Here is a 19,275-nt window from a genome sequence, read left to right as displayed (position 1 = left end):
ACAGTAATTGCTCATACACAGTAAAGGTAGGGTGTGTAGTCCTTTCAGAAGCTCGGTGTCAAATGAAGTTTGTATTTGTGTGACACCATCCTCCAGCACCGGTTTTCATGTCCTGTTAGACTGCTTCTTTCTTACAGCCACTAAGTAACCTCTTATTTTCTTTGGTAGTGTTTCCTGAATTTTGGTCCTTTACTGACCTCATCAAAGAAAAGAGCATTTCGGTTTCTAAATGGTAAATACAACACTTTTGTAAAGCTCCACAAATTAAAGCTGACACTTGAACTCCACTGTGATAGCGTAGAGACGCAAAATTACTCTACATCTCTCAAAGATAGCAGCCAAATCCAACATTCAAATTAAATACACATTTGCATGGAAGTCAGTGGCCTTTACCTGCCACTAGATGTTACTAAAGGGACTTGGTTGATTAATGGGGTAACTTTAAAGACATGCCATGGATTTTATCTGCAGACATACCATTTCCTCTCCTCTCTGTTAACTGCAACGCGAGCTCTTCAGAACGAATCTTCCTGTTTCCGTCTCTGTAGCTCCACCTGTTTCCCACGAGCTGTTTCCTAGCCAATCAACTATCCTGTTCATCCATTGTTCTTCACTCAGCGAGCTTCCTTGTTTCCAGCCAGCTGGCTATCCTGTCATCCAGCTTTCCTGTTCCTCATTTGATGCACCCCATTTCCCAGTTCACTTGCCCCAGAATTTTGTCAGTTACATTTTTTACAATGCGTTAATGAAACTCCATGACCTGCCAAACCTGCAACACTCTTAGTGAGCATGTTAAATTATAAAATCAAGGAAGTAAATAAATTTTAAACCTGTAAGTTCGAACAGTGTTTTAAATGCACATCAATTCATTTATATGAGGGTATGGTAACCTTGTGCTCGCTGTATAGTCTGCAAGGATGTTGTTATGCAGCTGTGGAGGAATTATGGAAATGAGCCAGTTCCTACACACAAAATAGCATAAAACAATAGAAGATTAACAGATTAGTGAGAGCATTTGTAAAATATAAAAAGCTCACAGTGTCTCTTTCTTATGGTCTTGGAGAAATTCTCAGTATTAGTGTGTTATTCAAGCTTCCGTTCATAATTTACATTTTGCCCTCAAGTAGCTTTAAGGTTCTGGAAATCATTATTCCGTGTGCCTCACAGTTTCATTAAAATACTTCACATGCAGCGCACAAGTTTTTAGTGACCCACAATGCTTTTAATCCTGTATATGCATTTGATCCTTTTCCTAAATGTTACACCCTGGGAAAAAAAAAAATCACATTGTTTGCTTTTGTGCTGACTTTATATGCCTTTGTTGGAAAAGCAGCATGCTAACTGTTCCAGCTTCTCTGTAAAGCAGCAGGAGCAGTACGGCTTCTCTATGGAAACGCGCAATGTTTTCAAGCTGTTCCATTTTCTTCGTCAGCCAGCTTGTAGATAGTGTCGACTCTTGCATTAAAATAAACGTTTTGCTCGTAGCGCTTTTTAAGGCTGACACTTCACACCAAGAAATAACTTTTCAAAATCCTCTTAAGAGTGGAAACAAATGCAGATGAGGGAAAAATAATTAGCCCTGCAAAGACTGCTCTCACAGTGCATCGGTTGTTTTCGACATAGTTAAGAATTCAGACAGTGTGACATTTTGTTCTTGGCTTTAGAAAGACAGGAATAAGTTTTGTTCCAAACAACATGTAGCTTTTCCCTCCAATCTTCATAAAACAATCAGATGGGAACATTAAATAGGCATCTAATAAAAGTGGTGAACACAAGCTTCTTATCATAAAGGAGCTAACATGAGGCGATTGTTAGGACTCACGCCTGAATTGTGCTTCTGTATTGAATCTATGTAGAGCCTCCGATGTAGTACACAGCTAGCAGCATTTATACTTCTAAAGAGGTGCATGTCATGTTACAAAGGGGTTAATACACAGAAATACAAATCAACTGTGATGATGAATGTTAATTAGAGCCTGCTGGGAAAACTTGGCTCCCGGCATTTAAGTGGATCTTACATTTTCATGTACCACCTACCTAAACACTGTAGCTAACCATACACAGCAGCAGCTCGACGCACCCTACCACACATCAGTAAGTGCTCAGGGAACCAACCAAAGAGCCCAAGGCATCGACTTGGCCTCCAAACTCCAAAACATTTGATATTGCAGTTGCTACAGATTTCAGATGCTACGCCTCAAAAAACATAGTCAAGAATCGCCATGAGCTGCGTCTGGTCCCTTCTACAGTTTCAAGTGTGTCCAAAATCATTTGGTTTCATAACCCCAGGTGGCCAGCATCAGCCCGCAGCCAGACTTTCATCTCTGCACGATGCAACCACATCAGAAGCCATCCGTGACATTTAGCTGCAAAAGTGCTTGAAATGCAGCTACAGTAAAAGTATAAAACACACGAAGAACCACACAGAACGTTTTATAGCATCACTTGCCATTTTAATTTATGTAATTAAATATTGATGAAAAAAAATGAATAAAAACAAAACATTTTAGGCCACATACACGTTTGGAATTAACAGCCCTCCCACATCCACCCTCAGTTTTTAATTGTCCAGTTTTCATTTTCCTTCCTGCCTGCTCACAGACACACTGTCAGTGAGCCAAGTCGCATTCTGCAAACTTGGCGGCGTTTTAGGGTTAGCACTGTATCATAAACCAGCAGTAGGTCAGGCTCTGGTAGGCTTGTTTTTCTGAAAATTATTTTTGGTTGACAGCTATGGAACAACTATGGGGGATGTAGGCCAGTTTATAGCAAATACCAAAGGCTTCCCTAAAAGGTCAAGGCCACAAGCTTAAAGCTCTTGAACATGACTGTTTAAAAACAAACAAAAAAAAAAAACCTCAACCATTACTCTATAATGGCTCTACGGGGTAAAATAAATAAAAATAAAATAGTAAAAAGGTATTTTTGTCAGACCAGTGCCGATCAAAAGTATGCTATCATAGAAAAATAACATCCAAGTCATGCTTTACACTAAATATATCAGCATGATTTAGTCTATAAGGATGTGCTCTGCTCCTCCCACACAACAGGTAAAACAAAAAAGAAACAAATGCTTTAATGTCATTCAGTCTCTTCTTCCTCTGGTTTTCTGAAAGGATGCTGAAACAAGGAATGATTTCCTCTCATTTGAACCCAGTGAATCACTGCCAAAAAAAACTGCCATCTCCTTGAACATAAAATGTCCCACTCCACCTAAAAGAAAGATAAAATCATTAGCATTTGAATAAAAAAGAAAGGGGAAATAAGTGCTGTGCAGTGTAAGTGTGTGGTTCTCTCCACTTAATTACTTTAGATCAATTAGTAATTTTTACTCTTTTGAATCTGGGTATGAATGGCTGTCTGTCTCTGGCTGTCTGTTAGCTCAGTGATCAACTGTTAAACTGTCCCGGGTGTGCTCGACCTCCCGCCCAGTAACAGCTGGGATAGGCTCCAGGACCCCTACAATCCTGAATTAAATAAGAACACAGATTGATAAATGGACTTCAAAATAACAGTCTCACCATCTAATTAACCAAGTCACCTATCAAAGACTTGATCCTGTCAATTTTATTCTCACTGGACACCCTTGAACTAAAATGAATTTGGTTTGACAGTTACTATGTTTGCATTTTTGCTGCTGACAGTTGAATTATTGAATTATTTACATCACTGAGCCACAGTACAGTAAAAAGGTTGTGAAGAAAGTCTAGTCAGTGCTAACTTAGGCAACTTACTTGAGTACCAGTCACAGAGGCGTCTCTCTCTTGTGTAAGGCTACACTGGTGGGACCCTCAAACTGCAGTTTGATGGCCCGTTTGAGATTAAGCTGTGGGTCTGTGGTTGTCATAGTGACCATTACATCATCTGGCAAGGCACTACAGGGTGGGACGGGGGAAAAGCTGTAGCAAACCGGTGACAAAATGTTCTTCTGGGGTTTAGAATCCCAAGCTTCCTCTTGAAGTGGGTTCTGAAGCCTGTACGGGTATCCGAGAGGAGCGTTCTCTCGGTTTTTAGCACCTAGCGGTTGGTCCTGTCCTGGCATTATCCCAAGTGAAGCCATTACAGAGTTCCATTTGCCACCTGTGTAATTAGTCCTCTCTGTTTTTATTAAATTTGAGCTTTGTTTGTTTATTTTGTCATGATATTCAAGTCCAGATGATAGGCCTTTCTGAGGCAATTCGTAATTATGCACCATGGCAGTGACTGTGCACACAGTAGGGGGAGGGCTGCCTTTGGGTTGCCTCTTACTGCTTCCGTGGAGACTACCTATGCCCGAGCCCCCTGGTGGAGGGAGGGTGGAATTACGGCTACGACTGCGGGGCAGTGAGTGCTGTTGGATCTGCTGTATAAAGCTGAGGCTGTCAGCTGGCACCGTCTGCACCGTGGCCAGTGAGTGGCAGGTCGATGAGGTTTGGGAGCTCTGCATGGAGTGGAATCGTTCTGCAGTGGATCCTGGAGAAGAAACCGAGGACGATGAGGTTGCAGCAGTTACTTCACCTCCACTACTTTCTGAGATTCCTAAAGATGAGATCATGTTGGATTTTGAAGGGGATACAGTACTAGAGTTAGGCAACACACCTAGATATGGCTTGGCTCCATAGCTCTCCAACATCCTGACAATGTTATAGTGTCCATGTTTCCCAGCCACTTTGACCGGACTGCGGCCATATTTATCCATGTGATTGGGATTTGAGCCTCTTTCTAGAAGCATTGCAACGATGTTAGCATGTCCCTCCTGGGCAGCGATGCTCAGAGCTGTTGCCCCCTGATGGCAAGCAAGGTTTATATTGATGCCACTGGCTTCTAGGAGGCGATGTCCTACTTTAGCGTGTCCTGTCCAAGCCACTGAATGTATTGGTGGTCTCCCCTCTGCATCTTGTGCATTGGGATTCGCCCCGTGTCTTAAAAGTAGGTCTACAATCTCTACAAATCCTTGCCAGGAAGCCACATGAAGCGCTGTACGGCCCTCAGAGTCTCTGGACTCCAGAGGAACACCCCCTTTCTCAATTAGGAGAGTAGCCATATCAAGGCGACCCTCCAATACTAGGAGGTAGAGCAAAGGACGCCCTTCGGCATCCCGGACATCAGTATCAGCCCCTCGTTTCATAAGCAGCTCTGCAACATCAGCATTGCCCTCCAGGAGTGCAGCACTCAAGGCAGAATGCCCATCATAGGCCCTGTGGTCAATGGGAGACCGTCTGTCTAATAGAAGTTTGGCAGTGCTCCAATGGCCTTCTTGGGCAGCTAGTATAAGGGGAGTGCGTCCCTCGATGTCCATCTCTCCAACTCGTGCCATGCTGCCTTCTTCTGTCAAAATGGCACAAACTGCACGATGTCCTTCACACGCAGCAGTGTGCAATGGAGTCCAGCCAAGATCATCTTTATGGTTCTCATCCAGGCCTCGGTCCAGCAATGTACGAACAACCTCTACGCTCCCTCTGGCTGCTGCTAGACATAGTGCCGTCCTGCCTTCACAATCAATGGCATCCACAGCCGCTCCCCAGAAAAGCAGCCGTGACACGGTCTTCATGTGTCCCATTGCTGCTGCTGCCAGGAGGGGAGTAACAGCAGCAGCAGCAGGCACACTGCCGTCAGGTCCAGCAGTTTCATCTACGTCAGCACCAGCTTCTAACAAAAGCTCGACTACATCTTCATGGCCCTCATAGGATGCAAGAAGAAGCGGTGTCATTCCATCATGGTCTCTGTGCCCTGGATCTGCTCCACGCTCCAGTAACAGACTTGCTACCTCTCCAAAACCTTTGACCCCTGCTGCTGTAGGGACACAGACAGCTGCAACTGACAGAGCAGTGCGTCCATCTCCATCAGCCAAATCAACACGTGCATTGTGGTCCAACAATATTGCCACTGCTTCATGATGTCCCATATAGGCAGCTGCGATAAGTGGCGTGCGGTCCTTGCTATCAGCTTTGTCAACTTGAGCCCCATAGTCCAGTAGTGTGAGAACAATTTCATCATGACCGCCCCATGCAGCAGCTCTGAGAGCAGTTCGGCCCTCGCTGTCACATCCATCTACATCTGCTCCTGCATCCAGCAGTAGATGGACAGCCTCAGCGTGTCCACCCCAAGCTGCAGAGCGCAACGCTGTCCATCCTTCATTGTCAACATGCTCCATCATCTGTACTGCAGTTTTTTGGTCCTGGCTCTTGGCCCATTCCAGGAGTTCAGACAACACTTTGACGTGACCCTGCCTGGAGGCTAAAGTCAGTGGCGTCTGACCCTGATGATCACTGATCAGTGGATCAGAGCCATGTGAAAGGAGAAGTTTAGCTAAATTTGCAGAACCCTCGTGGGCTGCACTAGCAAGCAGAGTCTGTCCATCTGTAGAACCAGGCTGGTTTACAGACATGCCACTGGCAAGCAGGTCCTTTATATACGTCTCCCTTTCAAGTGTCTGTTGCACATCAATTCCTTCTTTACCTACACTATGCATTGCATCACTTGAGTCTGCTCCAGAAAAAAAGGTTCGAGAGACTAGTCCACTTCTCATCAGCAATTGAGCAACATCCTGACTCACTGAAACAGGAAGCTGAGCTAAGGATGTGGCAAGTGCTTTACTGCAGGTGGGGTTAAGAGCACGTACACCTGCCCACAGCATCCACAGTGCCAAAAATGCAGGTTTATCTTTATGGTGCCCTGAGCAAATTAAGTGTGTGGCTAGCTGGCAAGTTTCCTCAACGTCAAGGTTAGGTCCCTGTAGAGTCAGAGATGATGCAAGCATGCTATGACCTTCTGTTCTGCTACACAGATATTTCTGTGTGCAGTACTTAACATCTGTCAGCCACTCTGTAAAGCTTGCATGAAAAATTAATTTGGTGCCTCCGGTTCCATCGATTAGGAGCGCAGAGAGGGTTTCGAGATTGTTCTCAAAGTCCTGAAGACTTAATAAGGTGTCCTGAGTCCAGACTGCCATGAATAGCTGCTGGGGTGTTAGGGGCCTCGGGGCAGCCAAGAGGGCATTGAGGAGAGGCCTTACGTAGATGAAGCGCCCTCGGGGGAACAATCTCTGGCACAGCCAAAGGTAGAGTCCGTTGAGAGTCCCGGGGATGTCCCGGATCTCTCGCAGACCCACCAGCGAAGCTGCCACACCGTCCAGAACACGCTGAAGAAAAAGAAAGCAGCCGCCACTTTTGATGTGCAGAAGATTCAGCATATCAGCGGTATCAGGGGTGAGCTGTCGACGAAGCGCTGCTTCTTCATCCAGACGACAGAGGATGTACTGCTGTACGTCACGGACTGCTGGAGGCTTCCGCAGATCATCCAGACAGAGTTTACGAAAACCTACAAACAGATAGGACAGTTGTTTGTTTGTTTGTTTTAAATCTTCAATAAAGTTTTTTATATTCCTCATGGATTCTATCTACAGTTTTTTTTTAGGTTTTAAATTTTTTCAGTCTTATGTGATGCTTTGTTTTTTTTGCTTCTTATTTTGAAAACTCTATGCCAGCTTGTTCTAGTGTAATGGTAGACCTCCAGCTAACAATTTATCTAAGTCCTGGATGATTTGGTATAAAGTTCCACTTTTAATGTGGCAAAATGGAGAATGTGCTTAGCAGGTGTAGAAATAAAACCACGTTAGCTTAGCACCTCAGGCAACACCCTAAGTAGCACCTGGTCTAAGGAGCTTGGAAAGAAAAGCGTCTGGACTTCTTTAAGTTGCTGAAGACGTTTCACGTTTCACCTGATTGTGACCGACACCTGTCTTCACACCTTGGCTCGTGTGATTAGGTAGAGGAGCATTGGGGGGGGGGGGGGACACTCCCACAGGACTTAAATCTGGGACTCTCCACCGTTTGACCCTAGAACTGAAGAAGCTTCTCGGATGAGAGGTGAAACATCTTCAAGCAACTTAAAAGAGTCCAGAGGCTTTTCTTTCCGAGCTTCTACGATGAGCTGGATGACTGAGAACCTTCACAGACCGAAGTAGCATCTCAATAGAAATTTTGAAAATTCTTGTTTGTTTACTGTATTGCAGTGAACAGCCAATTAAACTACTTGGTCAGTGTTTGTCAGTGCATTTTTAGATGACAAAAATAGTGATTTCACTGCACAATCATGGCCACACCCTAACCAACCCATATGTCATCTTGTGTTCACATGTAACTGATCGCATTTATTTATTTTGTAATATATTGCATAATCTTATAAGAGAAGTATGTACATACTTGAGAACATCTTGCACAGGGCCTTATTTTGGCGGCGGACCGAACAGACGAGCAGCAACCAGCTGGGCAGCAGGTGTTGACTGCAGGCTAAAAGCTCTGCAATGGAGCCACTCTTCCTAACTCCTTCCCTTGGTCCATATTCTACGTCCAGAGAGTCTATAACCATCATCAGAGTCTGGGCAGGAGGAGGAAGGTCCGACAGGGGTTCCAACACTGCTCTAAGGACATGCGAGGAAGAGGCAGACACACAGTGCAAGACATTACACTTAAGACAATGTAATAACAGCAGGATTCGTGGGTTGATAATAGAGTTGAAAAAGAAAAGTAACATTGCGAACACTCGTTTGTGCCAACAAAGCAGATTAGATCTTTCGCACATTGTCAGTGTGAGTCACTGGGAGTGACAGTCAGACTTTGCTGCGACTTCAGGCATCTTTATTTAAAGTGTGGAGTTTAATTTTTTACTGTATTTTATGGAAGTTTTTTCATTGTTTTCCATATGTTGAATCTTCAGTAATACTGGAGTCATAATCAGTTTCATTCAGCCATTGAAAAAGAACTCAATAAAAAAAGTAAGCAAATGTCAGGCAAACTAAGCAATTCCATTTACACTTTCACAGTAATTTAGGTCAAATCCAAACTACAAGTGGGTAAACAAGAGTCAACCAGGACAACTGCTATCAGATGCTTCTGCAGTAAAATTAAAGCCGACTCTCATGTTAACCTGTTAACACAGATATCAAACTGTAATCAAGAGAACTAAACAGCAATTTAGCCCCACACCCCACACTTTCATTAAACACCGGAACAAGCTGCAAAACCATAAAACAATTACAAACTTGGCTAAAGCTAAAATAGCGGCGTCACTGCCTTTTAATCACTGCGGTCAGCACCCACACCCTGCTGTGATCTGATGGTGACTCAGGTTAATGGAACATGTGAATTTACAGCTCCACCCTGGTCTCTCTCTCACACACACGCTATCAAACTGGCAATTCTTTTCACATTATTATTATTATTATTATTATTATTATTATTATTATTATTATTATTATGGATGCACGGCAAAGACACCACTGAACTTCTTGACCCTGATGTCCAATCATAGTGGTGCAGGAGAAAAAAGAAAAAAAACATTTGGAGAAGCTGCACTTCCGTGTCATGGGTGCAGGTCAGCAGCAGTATTATAGCAAAACTTCTCACCTGAGAAAAAAGTAACACCCCTAGAGGGATCATTCAAATTTCCAAATATCGATAGTACAATACCAATATCGAATCAATGCCAGTACTGGTATTGGTATCAGATTGATACTAGCACAAGAGGATCAATACTTTGTTTCCATCCAAGTTCAGCATGTAGTCCGGTGATTTAGTCGTTATAAAATTTGTTCAGAATTTGCAAATATATGATTATTCAATTCAGTTTTCTTTTTATAGCACCAAATCACAACAACAGTTGCCTAAAGGTGCTTAAAATTCACCTCATAGGTCATGACACACTGCTCTTCAATTCAATTTTATTTATATAGCGCCAAATCACAACAAAAGTCGCCTCAAGGCGCTTCATAGATACAGAGAAAAACCCAACAATCATATGACCCCCTATGAGCAAGCACTTTGGCGACAGTGGGAAGGAAAAACTCCCTTTTAACAGGAAGAAACTTCCGGCAGAACCAGGCTCAGGGAGGGGCGGCCATCTGCTGCGACCGGTTGGGGTCGCAGCAGATGGCCTTATACATACATAAGCTGGCTTTATAAATTTAAAGCATCAGCGCTATTATCGACAACACTACTTGGAATTACTTGGTATCCAATCGATGCCACGATGTGTAGTATTGCACAGCGCTAGTTTTCAGAAGAGCTTTACAGCTGGCAAAAATGCCTTATCCTGCAACAAACACAGGGTGTGGGTTTGCATATGAGCTGTCATTAGTGTTAATGTCTGTGTTTAAAAATGACCACAAGGTCCAGGTACCATTAGAGGCCAAACAGGTTTTCATCTAATAGATTTAACAGTTGTTGTCTTTTTGTTTGTTTTAGAAGTAAAAAGTCAAGAGGAGAGAAACTTTAATCTCAAAATAATGTCACATATTCAACATTATATTTAAAAAAAAAAAAAAAAAAAAAAAAAAAAAAAACTACCTCAAAAGAGTTTCACTCAGACTTAAACAATCTAAAGTAAGCTGGGTCACTAACTGCTTACACTCAGGGGTCAAGGATTAATCAGCTCTGGATTCATATGTACATAATAAGGAGTGGGAGGAGAAGTTTCACCACTTTAAATATATATAAAAAAAATTAGTCATCTCTATAACGATTATACTTTAGGCCTAATAGTTATCTCATGCATGGATGAGACACTAAAACAAACAGGATTATATGCATGTTCTGAAACAAATGGCACCACCCCAAACAGTTCCCAAGTTTATATGATCAGTTAATGTATCTGTTATTTTGAAATTAAATAGCTTTTCGTGAGTAGGGTTTGAATTAATAAAAGGAAGCAAATCCTCAGATTTGATAGGCTGGGAGCGGCCACTGGTAGTTTTGTGAGATTGTGGCTTTATTTGATGAATCATCAAAGCTGCTTACAAAAGGTCTTTTGCAATGTCTTGAGGTCACTAATATTTCAAGACTTAGCTAACCAGATAATAGACTCGACCTTTATTATCAAGTATATTACGCAGTAAAAAGAAGAGCGACATCCTGCTCTGAGTGATGATTTCAGCGAGGTTATGACAAGCTTATCATAGCACTGCGCGCTTTTAGTTATCTGATTAAAACAACACTCCCTCAGCGGGCTAACACTCTGATGTGAGGAGGAGGAAGGGTAATTCTTTCATTCAGGTGACACAGTCATTTAACATGGGTGATCTAGTTGGATAAATCCTGTAGAGACAACTGTATTTGTATTGTATACTTTTAATATATTTTCTTACACACACACAGGACATTGCAGCCAATGCTATGTGCACTTTAAAGTATGGTGGCTTTACTCGAACTGATATGAAAGATGTTCAACACAATTCACTACCTATTACTGAGCTTACTTAGAAAGAGCTTCACTACAAGCCGCCCATTTGTCCTGCTGCTGACTGTCATTACTGCTGTCATGGGAAGTCCAGCGGCAGTTTGTAGCACTTTGTCATCAGATTATGTGTCTCCCAAGAAGCTAGCATAGCCACAAGTGTCCAGTGAGGCAGTGACTGGGTGAACAGTCAGCTCGTGTGTCTGAAATGATACATTTTCCCAGCTTGGCACTTAGGTTAGCGCGAACACCAAAAAGGGCACGACCCAGTATTGAACAGTTGTTTCTATGGCTCGGATTAAAATCAATATAAGACACCAGTTTAGCGAACAGACCCAGACAGAGGGAGCACTGCACTACACACAGGCTTATTTTCCTTCTCTTTCACTGCCAATTCAAATCCACGTTTCTTCAATTTGTCCATGGGTGTCCTGACACAGTGGAGCTTCACCCGCAGCCACCTTCTCTCAAAAGAGCCCCCCCAACACAAACAGCTGCTGGCTGCGAGCCAGTCTGAGGGGAATGTGCAATTCAGCTCAGCACTTCACACCAGAGGAGAGCAAACAGAGGAGGAGTGCAGAAGCGCTCCGACTCACCGCAAAGCAAACACACCGGCAACGTGTCAAAGTCTCAGAGAGGAGAGTGACCTCGCTGACCGGTGCCGAGACGGTCACCGGGGAGCCGGAGGCATTTTTTCACCTCTTTGTCCCCCTCAGTCTCTGAAAGGATGTTATGTTGTAAATAACACTGCAGCGTTCATTCACTGGAGGCCCCATTGTGTGTTGTGAATGGGCGGCATTATGAGGGGGAGACATAAATATAAGACGAGGAAGAATGGCTGCTGCACACTTTTCCTGCGACTGTCCCGGCTTCTGTTTGCCGCTCACTGCAGCTTTTACATGTACAGACTGTGAGGCAGTTAACTGCCTGCTGAGAGTCTAAACACCTGCAGAAAGCCACCTTTATTTAGACAAAAACAAAGATAACCTTTAAGCTCTGCTGGAGCATTTTCCCACAACATGAACAGCTGCTCGTGCTTTACTCTGTTTTTGTTTTGAGAGTGAGGCAGCTTCACTCTTTACATGCACATTACTTCATGACAGCAGCCTTTATTCAGCTCACTTTTTATCTACTGGATCATGGTATTTAGGGTGGTCCTCTCTCAGAAGGCAGACCAGACAGCACTACTGTTTTTGAGCTCAGTGATCTTAAGTGGAGATGTGGGAAAAACTTCAGCTTCACCGAACTGCAAACAATGAAAAGGGAGCTTCGCAAAATGTGTTAACACTGGAAACCCGTGAATTCAAACCCAAGCCGAGTCCATCCAAGTAAAAAGGTCGAAGGTAAGGTGGCTTTGTGAGATGTCCACAACTAACTCTGCTAGTCCTTCCCCCAATTACAGGAGCTCATACCAACTCTGGCAACTCAGCAAGTGTTGGAAATGACGTTTAGCTTACTACTTTAATCTTTCATGCAATAAAATGAATAAAATTTCAGACTTTCTGCCACAAAACCAAAAAAGTTATATAGATTTCAATGCATGGAACTGGATTCAAACAATAACAGCCCTAATCCTAGATGCTGTCAAATAACCGGATGGTCACGGATTGAATTTCATAGCTTCTGTGTTGCATAAAGTTAAGATCATCATGTTAACAAAACACAAAATGGGTCATCAGCAGGTTGACAGTAAACAGATAACATCATTGTAAATACACGATCTGTTAACAGCTACATTTAAAACTAAATACTCAAACAGGCCACTTATACAACAGCACCGAGCTGCAGTGCCAGGACTCCGTCGGCCTGTTTTCATTGATTTTGGAATCTGATAAACTGCTTTTCCCACGCACGAAGTCGGAACTTTGCTCCGGCTTTCATCATTAGCGTCATGATTTACAGACCCCCACATAAATTCTGCTGTGATGAGCTGGGCATGAGCCATACCCTTGAACGTGCACATACACGCTGAGCACCTGGATTTGTTTCAGGCAACTTTCTTTTCCCTTTCATTTAGAAGAAGTGGGAAATTTCCCACTGATGTGTTTCAACAAAACTGATCTCAAAAGATGGAAGCGCTGACTTTTTGTAGGACACCAAAACAAAGAAAAAAAAAAACCCAAACAAAATAAACATGGTACAAACCTCTTGAAGGTCTCATTAGGGTCTCTTTGACACATGAGAGGCTCCAGGGCAGAGGATACCGATGGGCTGTTAAGGAGCTCTTCGTACCCTGGAGAGAGGAGAGGAGAGGCCCTCAGCTGTTCCACCAAGCCCAGGACAAACCTCCACAGCACTATACTCGTCTGTTCCTCCCTCTGGCAGAAGTGGGCCGCAAGGCAACGCTGTGCCAACCCAACTGCCAGCCCTGCCTTTGAGGTGGGGGACACCACCTCGGTGCACAGAGCTGTCTTCCCGGCACCAGGTCCCCCCGTTACCAGGATCCCGGGAGCTTGCCCGGGCCCCGAGCGGGCGTCCAGGCAGCGACGCAGCTTGTCCAGGGCCCATTCCCGGCAATAAAAACGCCGGCCCCGAAGCAAGCTGGAGCTGCTGCCAAATCCACTGCTGCTCATTTGTTCCTGGGGTCCTGACATCCAGGGGACAACTTAGCACTGTGAATGTCACATCCCATACTCGGTGACTAACTCCACTCCTCTTTGTGGTACAGCTGCAGCCGGTGTGTGTGTGACAGCTCTAGGCAATAACTGGATATTTCTTTAGCTTGTCAGTTTCTGAAAGTGTTGCATCAGGCGATTATTATCGCTAGTTGTCTTTCTCCCGTAGGTCCCAAGGTGTAAGGCTGACAAAAAAAAAAAAAAAAAAAAAAAAGTCAGAAAAAGGTTAAGTCAGGAAAGGTGCACCTCTTCATTCTCTCTCAACGTCTTGATCTTTGTGTCGCCGAGTCTGAAATGCTACAGTTCACCATGCTTCTCGTGGGGGATCATGGAGCTGCTCTGTCAGATATCAAGAAAGAGGGAGAAGGAAATGAGGAATGAGTCAATGACAGCATGTATCTCACCCCCTCCCCTGTCTGAGTCGCCCTCCGTGTGCTCCAATTACAGCCACAGTTTCCCCTCTTCTCTCACTTTCTGTCCTGCTTCTTTTTTGAGAATCGACCCAAAACTGCAGCTGTAGCATGACATTTTTTTTCCCCTTTCCCACACCCACGATCTTTGCCTTCCCTCAACCCCCCCCCCCCATATCTCTCTCGCTCTCTCTCATGCCTTCCGGTTTTTCTTGTTTTGTTTTTTTTTGTCTCCACCCTCTCTCAGTGTTTCACAGCATGTCCGGGCATGCACGGGTGATCAAGGTAGAGGAGTGGTGAGGGGGAGGACTCATGTGATCATAAGCCACTCTACAGCTGACAGGTGGGAGGAGTTACCTGGGGTCAAGGTTCAATCGCAGGACACTCCGTCAGCTGTAGGAAAGGTATCTGCCAGACTACAGCACTAAAGTTTTGTGTCAAGAAGGTAAGTTGTGTTGCTGGCATCAAAACACGAGCCTCGAATTTCACTTTCTTTTGTTCTGATTCACTTTGAGTTAATTAATTAGTCATAAATCAATTACTAGGCGAAAGTGCCAAACATTTTATCCTCCTTATATCATTATAAAGCGAATGTGTTTGATATTTTGACTGCTGATCTAGAGCAAAACAGCTCACTCACTGAGAAAATATAATGACATATCCTTCGTTTTCTGTTATTTATGGGAAGCGTTTCAGCAGTAACACCAATCATAACACCGCTAATTTGACTATTCTCTTTCTGACTTCCACTTTGCTGATTAAAACCTAGTTTTTAATTAAAGTGTGATGAGGGCGCATGCAAACTGGAAAACATAAACAAATCAAACAGAGTCCTCTGAACCTTTCTGAATTATTACACGTTTAGGAGCTCACTTCTCCTACCTGTACTTTCATTAAAGAGGGGCGGCATCTTCTTCGGTCAAACACACTCTGGCATTTCCTGGACCAGCGTTACACCCTACATTTAAAACAAACAAAAAAGAGGATCAGCAAATCAAGTTTTTAGTTTCTATTTTGTGGTAGCCAATCATGATGGACAAACCGGGAGAAAAAAAAATATGCTGGAGGAACACTAACCTCTTTATTTTCTGTGCAATTAAAAGCACCTTTTGAGAGCTCCTGTATGTATGATTATGTTATCTGCTGTTTTTAAAAGCCGTCCCACAACATTCCACAGTTTTTCCTGCTGTGAGGCAAACACTGAAAAGCTGAATGGTTGGGTTTTTGAGCCTATATGATACCAAGCACATGTCACACATATCCATTTTTCACATATGAGACAATGAAGAGAAGAAAAAAAAAAGCTTCTACATGCAAACTGCCAATACATACTTTAAGTTCTTCTGATTGGACAAAAAAGTGTATAGTATCACGAAAAGGCAGTAAAAAGACGAGTCTGGTTCTCATGAAGATCTTTGAAGAATTCGGACAAAGAATGCAACGGGCCTCTGAGATAAACTCGGCGTGGTGACGATGTTGATGAGCGTGCACGCTGTTCTTCATTTCAAGTCAGTGACTAATCAAGCATCAGCTACAGGAAGCTGAATCTGACGGATGAGACTGTGATTTAACACTTGAAAGACCCTGCTGCTGTGCATATCATCGACAGCACGCCAGCCTGCTGACAGCGTAATTCAAAGAGCAAAGGAAGCCAAGAGCCACCAGCCGACGTTCCCAACCTGTGCAACTTTTAGTCTGTATGCTTTCTCAGGCAAGGAATACCCTCCTATAGGTGGATGACACATATGCTGCACCGTCGGCTGACAAGTGCCAAATACTGAAAATCAACTAGAGAATGAGAGATGTGCTGTTTTAGCAGCACACTGATGACAGTAATGAGCAAACTTGGCACCATGCAGAGAAGTTGTCTACATTCTTGTCATTACTTGTGGTTACTAACAAAGCCCTTTGGACCTGCTATGCAGCCTGAGCAGATACTGGTGCAGAACCCAAAGCTGAAGCCTTCAATAGCAAGCTGTCTAAGTAGAAGTCAAATAAAGCCAGACTCCCTACCATGCCTAATTTATTCATTTATGTATTCAGTTAGAAAAAGTTAAACATTGACGGAATCAAAAGTTATTCAGACTGTAAGGTTGGAATTATTTAGGAATACAATCATCTGTCACTACTGAAGATGACTTTTCAGGCACCAGAAGCAGACACCCAGAAAATAAGGTACCTCTAACTCCATGCTCCAATTACAGTAACCCGGTTTCTCATGCAGTGTGAACCTAAAGTGCATGTGAATGCACTGAATGAAGTTGCTAGGCAACCAGCAAAGAGGTTGCACACCATTCCATTAAGATTTTTTTCCCTTTTCTTACACCCTCTGACTCCCACAAGAAAACTGAAAAAAAAATGTGTGCGTACAACTTACAGCATTTGTTTGGAAGTCTGAGCAATGTGATTATTTGCTCTGGAGCTGAAGGTTCAGCACAGAATTGAAGCAAGCTGCTGTGCTTTGTGTTATGACTAAAACAGGGCAAAGAAAAGACAGCCCAACTCTACCTGCTGTACCAGAAATTAAAAAGCGGAGTCAGACCGATCGATACTGGATTTTTGGGGTTGAGACAAACACTCATTTTATAACATTTTAACTGTACATTAAAGGAAAACCCTTAAACCAACAGTGAGGCAAACCAGTAGCTCTGTTGTGCCATTATGAGCACTTTTAAGTGTTCTCTTCCATGATGACAGGATCTACATGCACACTAGGCCTACACAAATGGCTGATTGAGTAAGATGTGATTCTAATGTTGCTGTTTACTGTTAAGCGGTGCACATACAGGATGAGACTAGAGGTTATGCAGAAAAGACAGAGCATGAAAGTGACTTAAAGAGATCACAGGTGAAATAACTGCGGTGGGGACCAAGTTAAGAGCAGAAGACTGAGTGGGAAATATGCAAGATGATCATCTGTGCAGAAGTGCCTACAACGTCCACCACAGCAACCAGCATCCCCTTCAAAAAAATCCACACACAGCAAGCAATTCCCTTGATATGTGGACAAAGCTTCAGACTTAGCATCATCAAAACATCAGCTGAGGGAATCATTTTTCTCCAGAATGATTTTTCGCCCCTCCAGTAGAGTTCCAGTGGAACATTAGACTATACTGGTGCATATCGGTGCTACTATAGGGTTCACAAAAAGAGAGATGGATAAATGACATCCATTTCCCGGCAGCTGAAGGCTGTTTCCTGAAGCGGTTCTTTCGCTCCTTCCACATTTCTTAACAAAAGACGCAAAGAGCAGAGTTTGCTGCAACTGTGATGCACATGCATTTACACAGCGCCTTTTTTCTGGTCGTACAAGCCACATTTTCACAAAAACTATAAATTCATGCAGTGTTTTATTCTATACACTTCAAGCACTTCGCGTGTGCATAGCCAATTTACAGTCACCAATTAATCGAACAAAAAATGTAATTTTTTCTTGAAAATGATTATTAGCTCATGTTAATCAACGTCACAAGGTCATTATCTGCAAATACCTTCAGACGATTCTTTATCACCGGATCACAAATTCCCACAATTACCCAGCGTGCACGGCACACAGCAGATCAGCTGCAAGCACTCTGGACGCGTTTGTCTCGCTGCTGGAATCCACAGGTTGTCAGCGTGCCTGCTCCCACACCAAATGCTGGACGATTCTCCCACAGGTGTGACCAAAGATATCCCGTGATAATGTGTCAAACTGCTTCATTAGGCGTCGCCATTCAAAATATGAGCACAAGTCTGTTCGCGGAAAGGCTGTTTTTAGTCAAAGCTCACAGAGAAAAAAAAATCTCCCTCCTGTGCAGCAGGACACCGCATCTGACTTGTAAATGCACACAGCGTGATCTTACCTGCCACGAACGCTGCTCTTCTCCGTCTGCCGCTCAGAGGCTCACACTCCCACAGCCCCACAGCACTTCACCGGATTTTAATCACGTGTCTCCAACAATTCTTAATACCATCACCTTAAAGGTGAACTTAATCCTACTGGGAATTACATTTAAAGGACAGTCATTCCTTCCTTACTCTTTAAACAGTGTGTTTTGAGGGCACACATTTAGACTGGACAACAGATTTTACTACTTATGCTAAATATAGTTAAGAGAAATAAAAAAAATCTAAAGATAAAGCAAAGAAAGCGTAAACCGTCGAATTTGATTGCTTATTTTATTTTAATTTTGCTGAAACTGCACATTCACTGACAATAATAGATACTGGGCCTTTCATTTTAAAAAACATCTTTCTTGCAATAAGAGGAGCTGGTTTTTAAAGTGACCTGTGAGTGACGTGTTTGCACCAAAGCAAACAGACTCTGCTTTAAGCCACGAGATCCGGTAAACGGTCCCATAATCACAGTTGAACTCACAGTGAGATGAGAAGTGACCTTGTTAGCCGATTGTTCACATTCTAATATATATACGTATAATAATAAAATTAAATACCAAAAATCATTTTCAAAAAAAGATTTAGCAAGTTTGCAAAATGAAATATAATGCACATAATTATGTTTAAACATAGAGTCCACACACATATAGATAAAATATGTGAAAGAGCTATGAAAAAGACACCAAAGACTTATTCAGTAAAAATGCATCATCATCATCATTGTTGTTGTTGTTGTTGTTGGTGGTGGTGTTGTTGTTGTAGTTGTATGTGACCTCCTAATTTGAATTCACTTCAGGACTGTAAAGAAGAAATATTTTTATCCCTTTCATTCCTGTTGCGCAGAAGTCAGTGACTGAGTTCTACAGACCCCTGGTGGCTATTTGTTGTAATTACATGATGACAACACAGCGTCACCATGACACAGTTTGTTATCTCGTCTTCGAAATTTAGAATTCAGAATTCCTTTATCGTCATCGACTAATAAAATAAAATAAAATTGTGTCCACTACCTCGAAAGGAACACACTTACTCACTCACAGAAACAGGTTCGCACACAGTTTCAATCAGGTAAGCTTAAATGACGTTAAAATGGGATGGAGCAACGCTTTGTGTGAGTGTTAGTACTCTTACAAAATATTACATTTGTCTGAGAAAGTCTT

At 43.0% G+C, this 19,275-nt stretch overlaps 1 protein-coding gene across 3 annotated transcripts; it reads right to left on the bottom strand.

The window, feature by feature from the left end:
• Window positions 1-2,515: 2,515 nt before the first annotated feature.
• On the bottom strand, window positions 2,516-18,267 carry ankrd50l (ankyrin repeat domain 50-like). Of its 3 annotated transcripts, XM_026145136.1 has the most exons (7): window positions 18,082-18,267; window positions 17,728-17,971; window positions 15,119-15,194; window positions 13,357-14,011; window positions 8,184-8,401; window positions 3,735-7,299; window positions 2,516-3,213 (listed from the first exon to the last, which is right to left on the bottom strand). In XM_026145136.1, the coding sequence occupies exons 4-6, from the start codon at window positions 13,803-13,805 to the stop codon at window positions 3,746-3,748; spliced, it is 4,221 nt and encodes a 1,406-aa protein (XP_026000921.1). In that variant the 5' UTR covers window positions 13,806-14,011; window positions 15,119-15,194; window positions 17,728-17,971; window positions 18,082-18,267; the 3' UTR covers window positions 2,516-3,213; window positions 3,735-3,745. The 3 variants fall into 3 exon arrangements, with proteins under 3 accessions (XP_026000921.1, XP_026000920.1, XP_026000922.1); XM_026145135.1 differs by lacking the exon at window positions 17,728-17,971; XM_026145137.1 differs by lacking the exons at window positions 13,357-14,011; window positions 15,119-15,194; window positions 17,728-17,971 and having other exon boundaries at window positions 18,082-18,263.
• Window positions 18,268-19,275: the final 1,008 nt, after the last annotated feature.

This window comes from Astatotilapia calliptera, chromosome 16 (assembly GCF_900246225.1).
Source record: "Astatotilapia calliptera chromosome 16, fAstCal1.2, whole genome shotgun sequence".
NCBI classification, from domain to species: Eukaryota; Metazoa; Chordata; class Actinopteri; order Cichliformes; family Cichlidae; genus Astatotilapia; species Astatotilapia calliptera.
The sequence above is the reverse complement of the archived record's forward strand: the minus strand, read 5'-3'. Positions and strand labels throughout refer to the sequence as shown.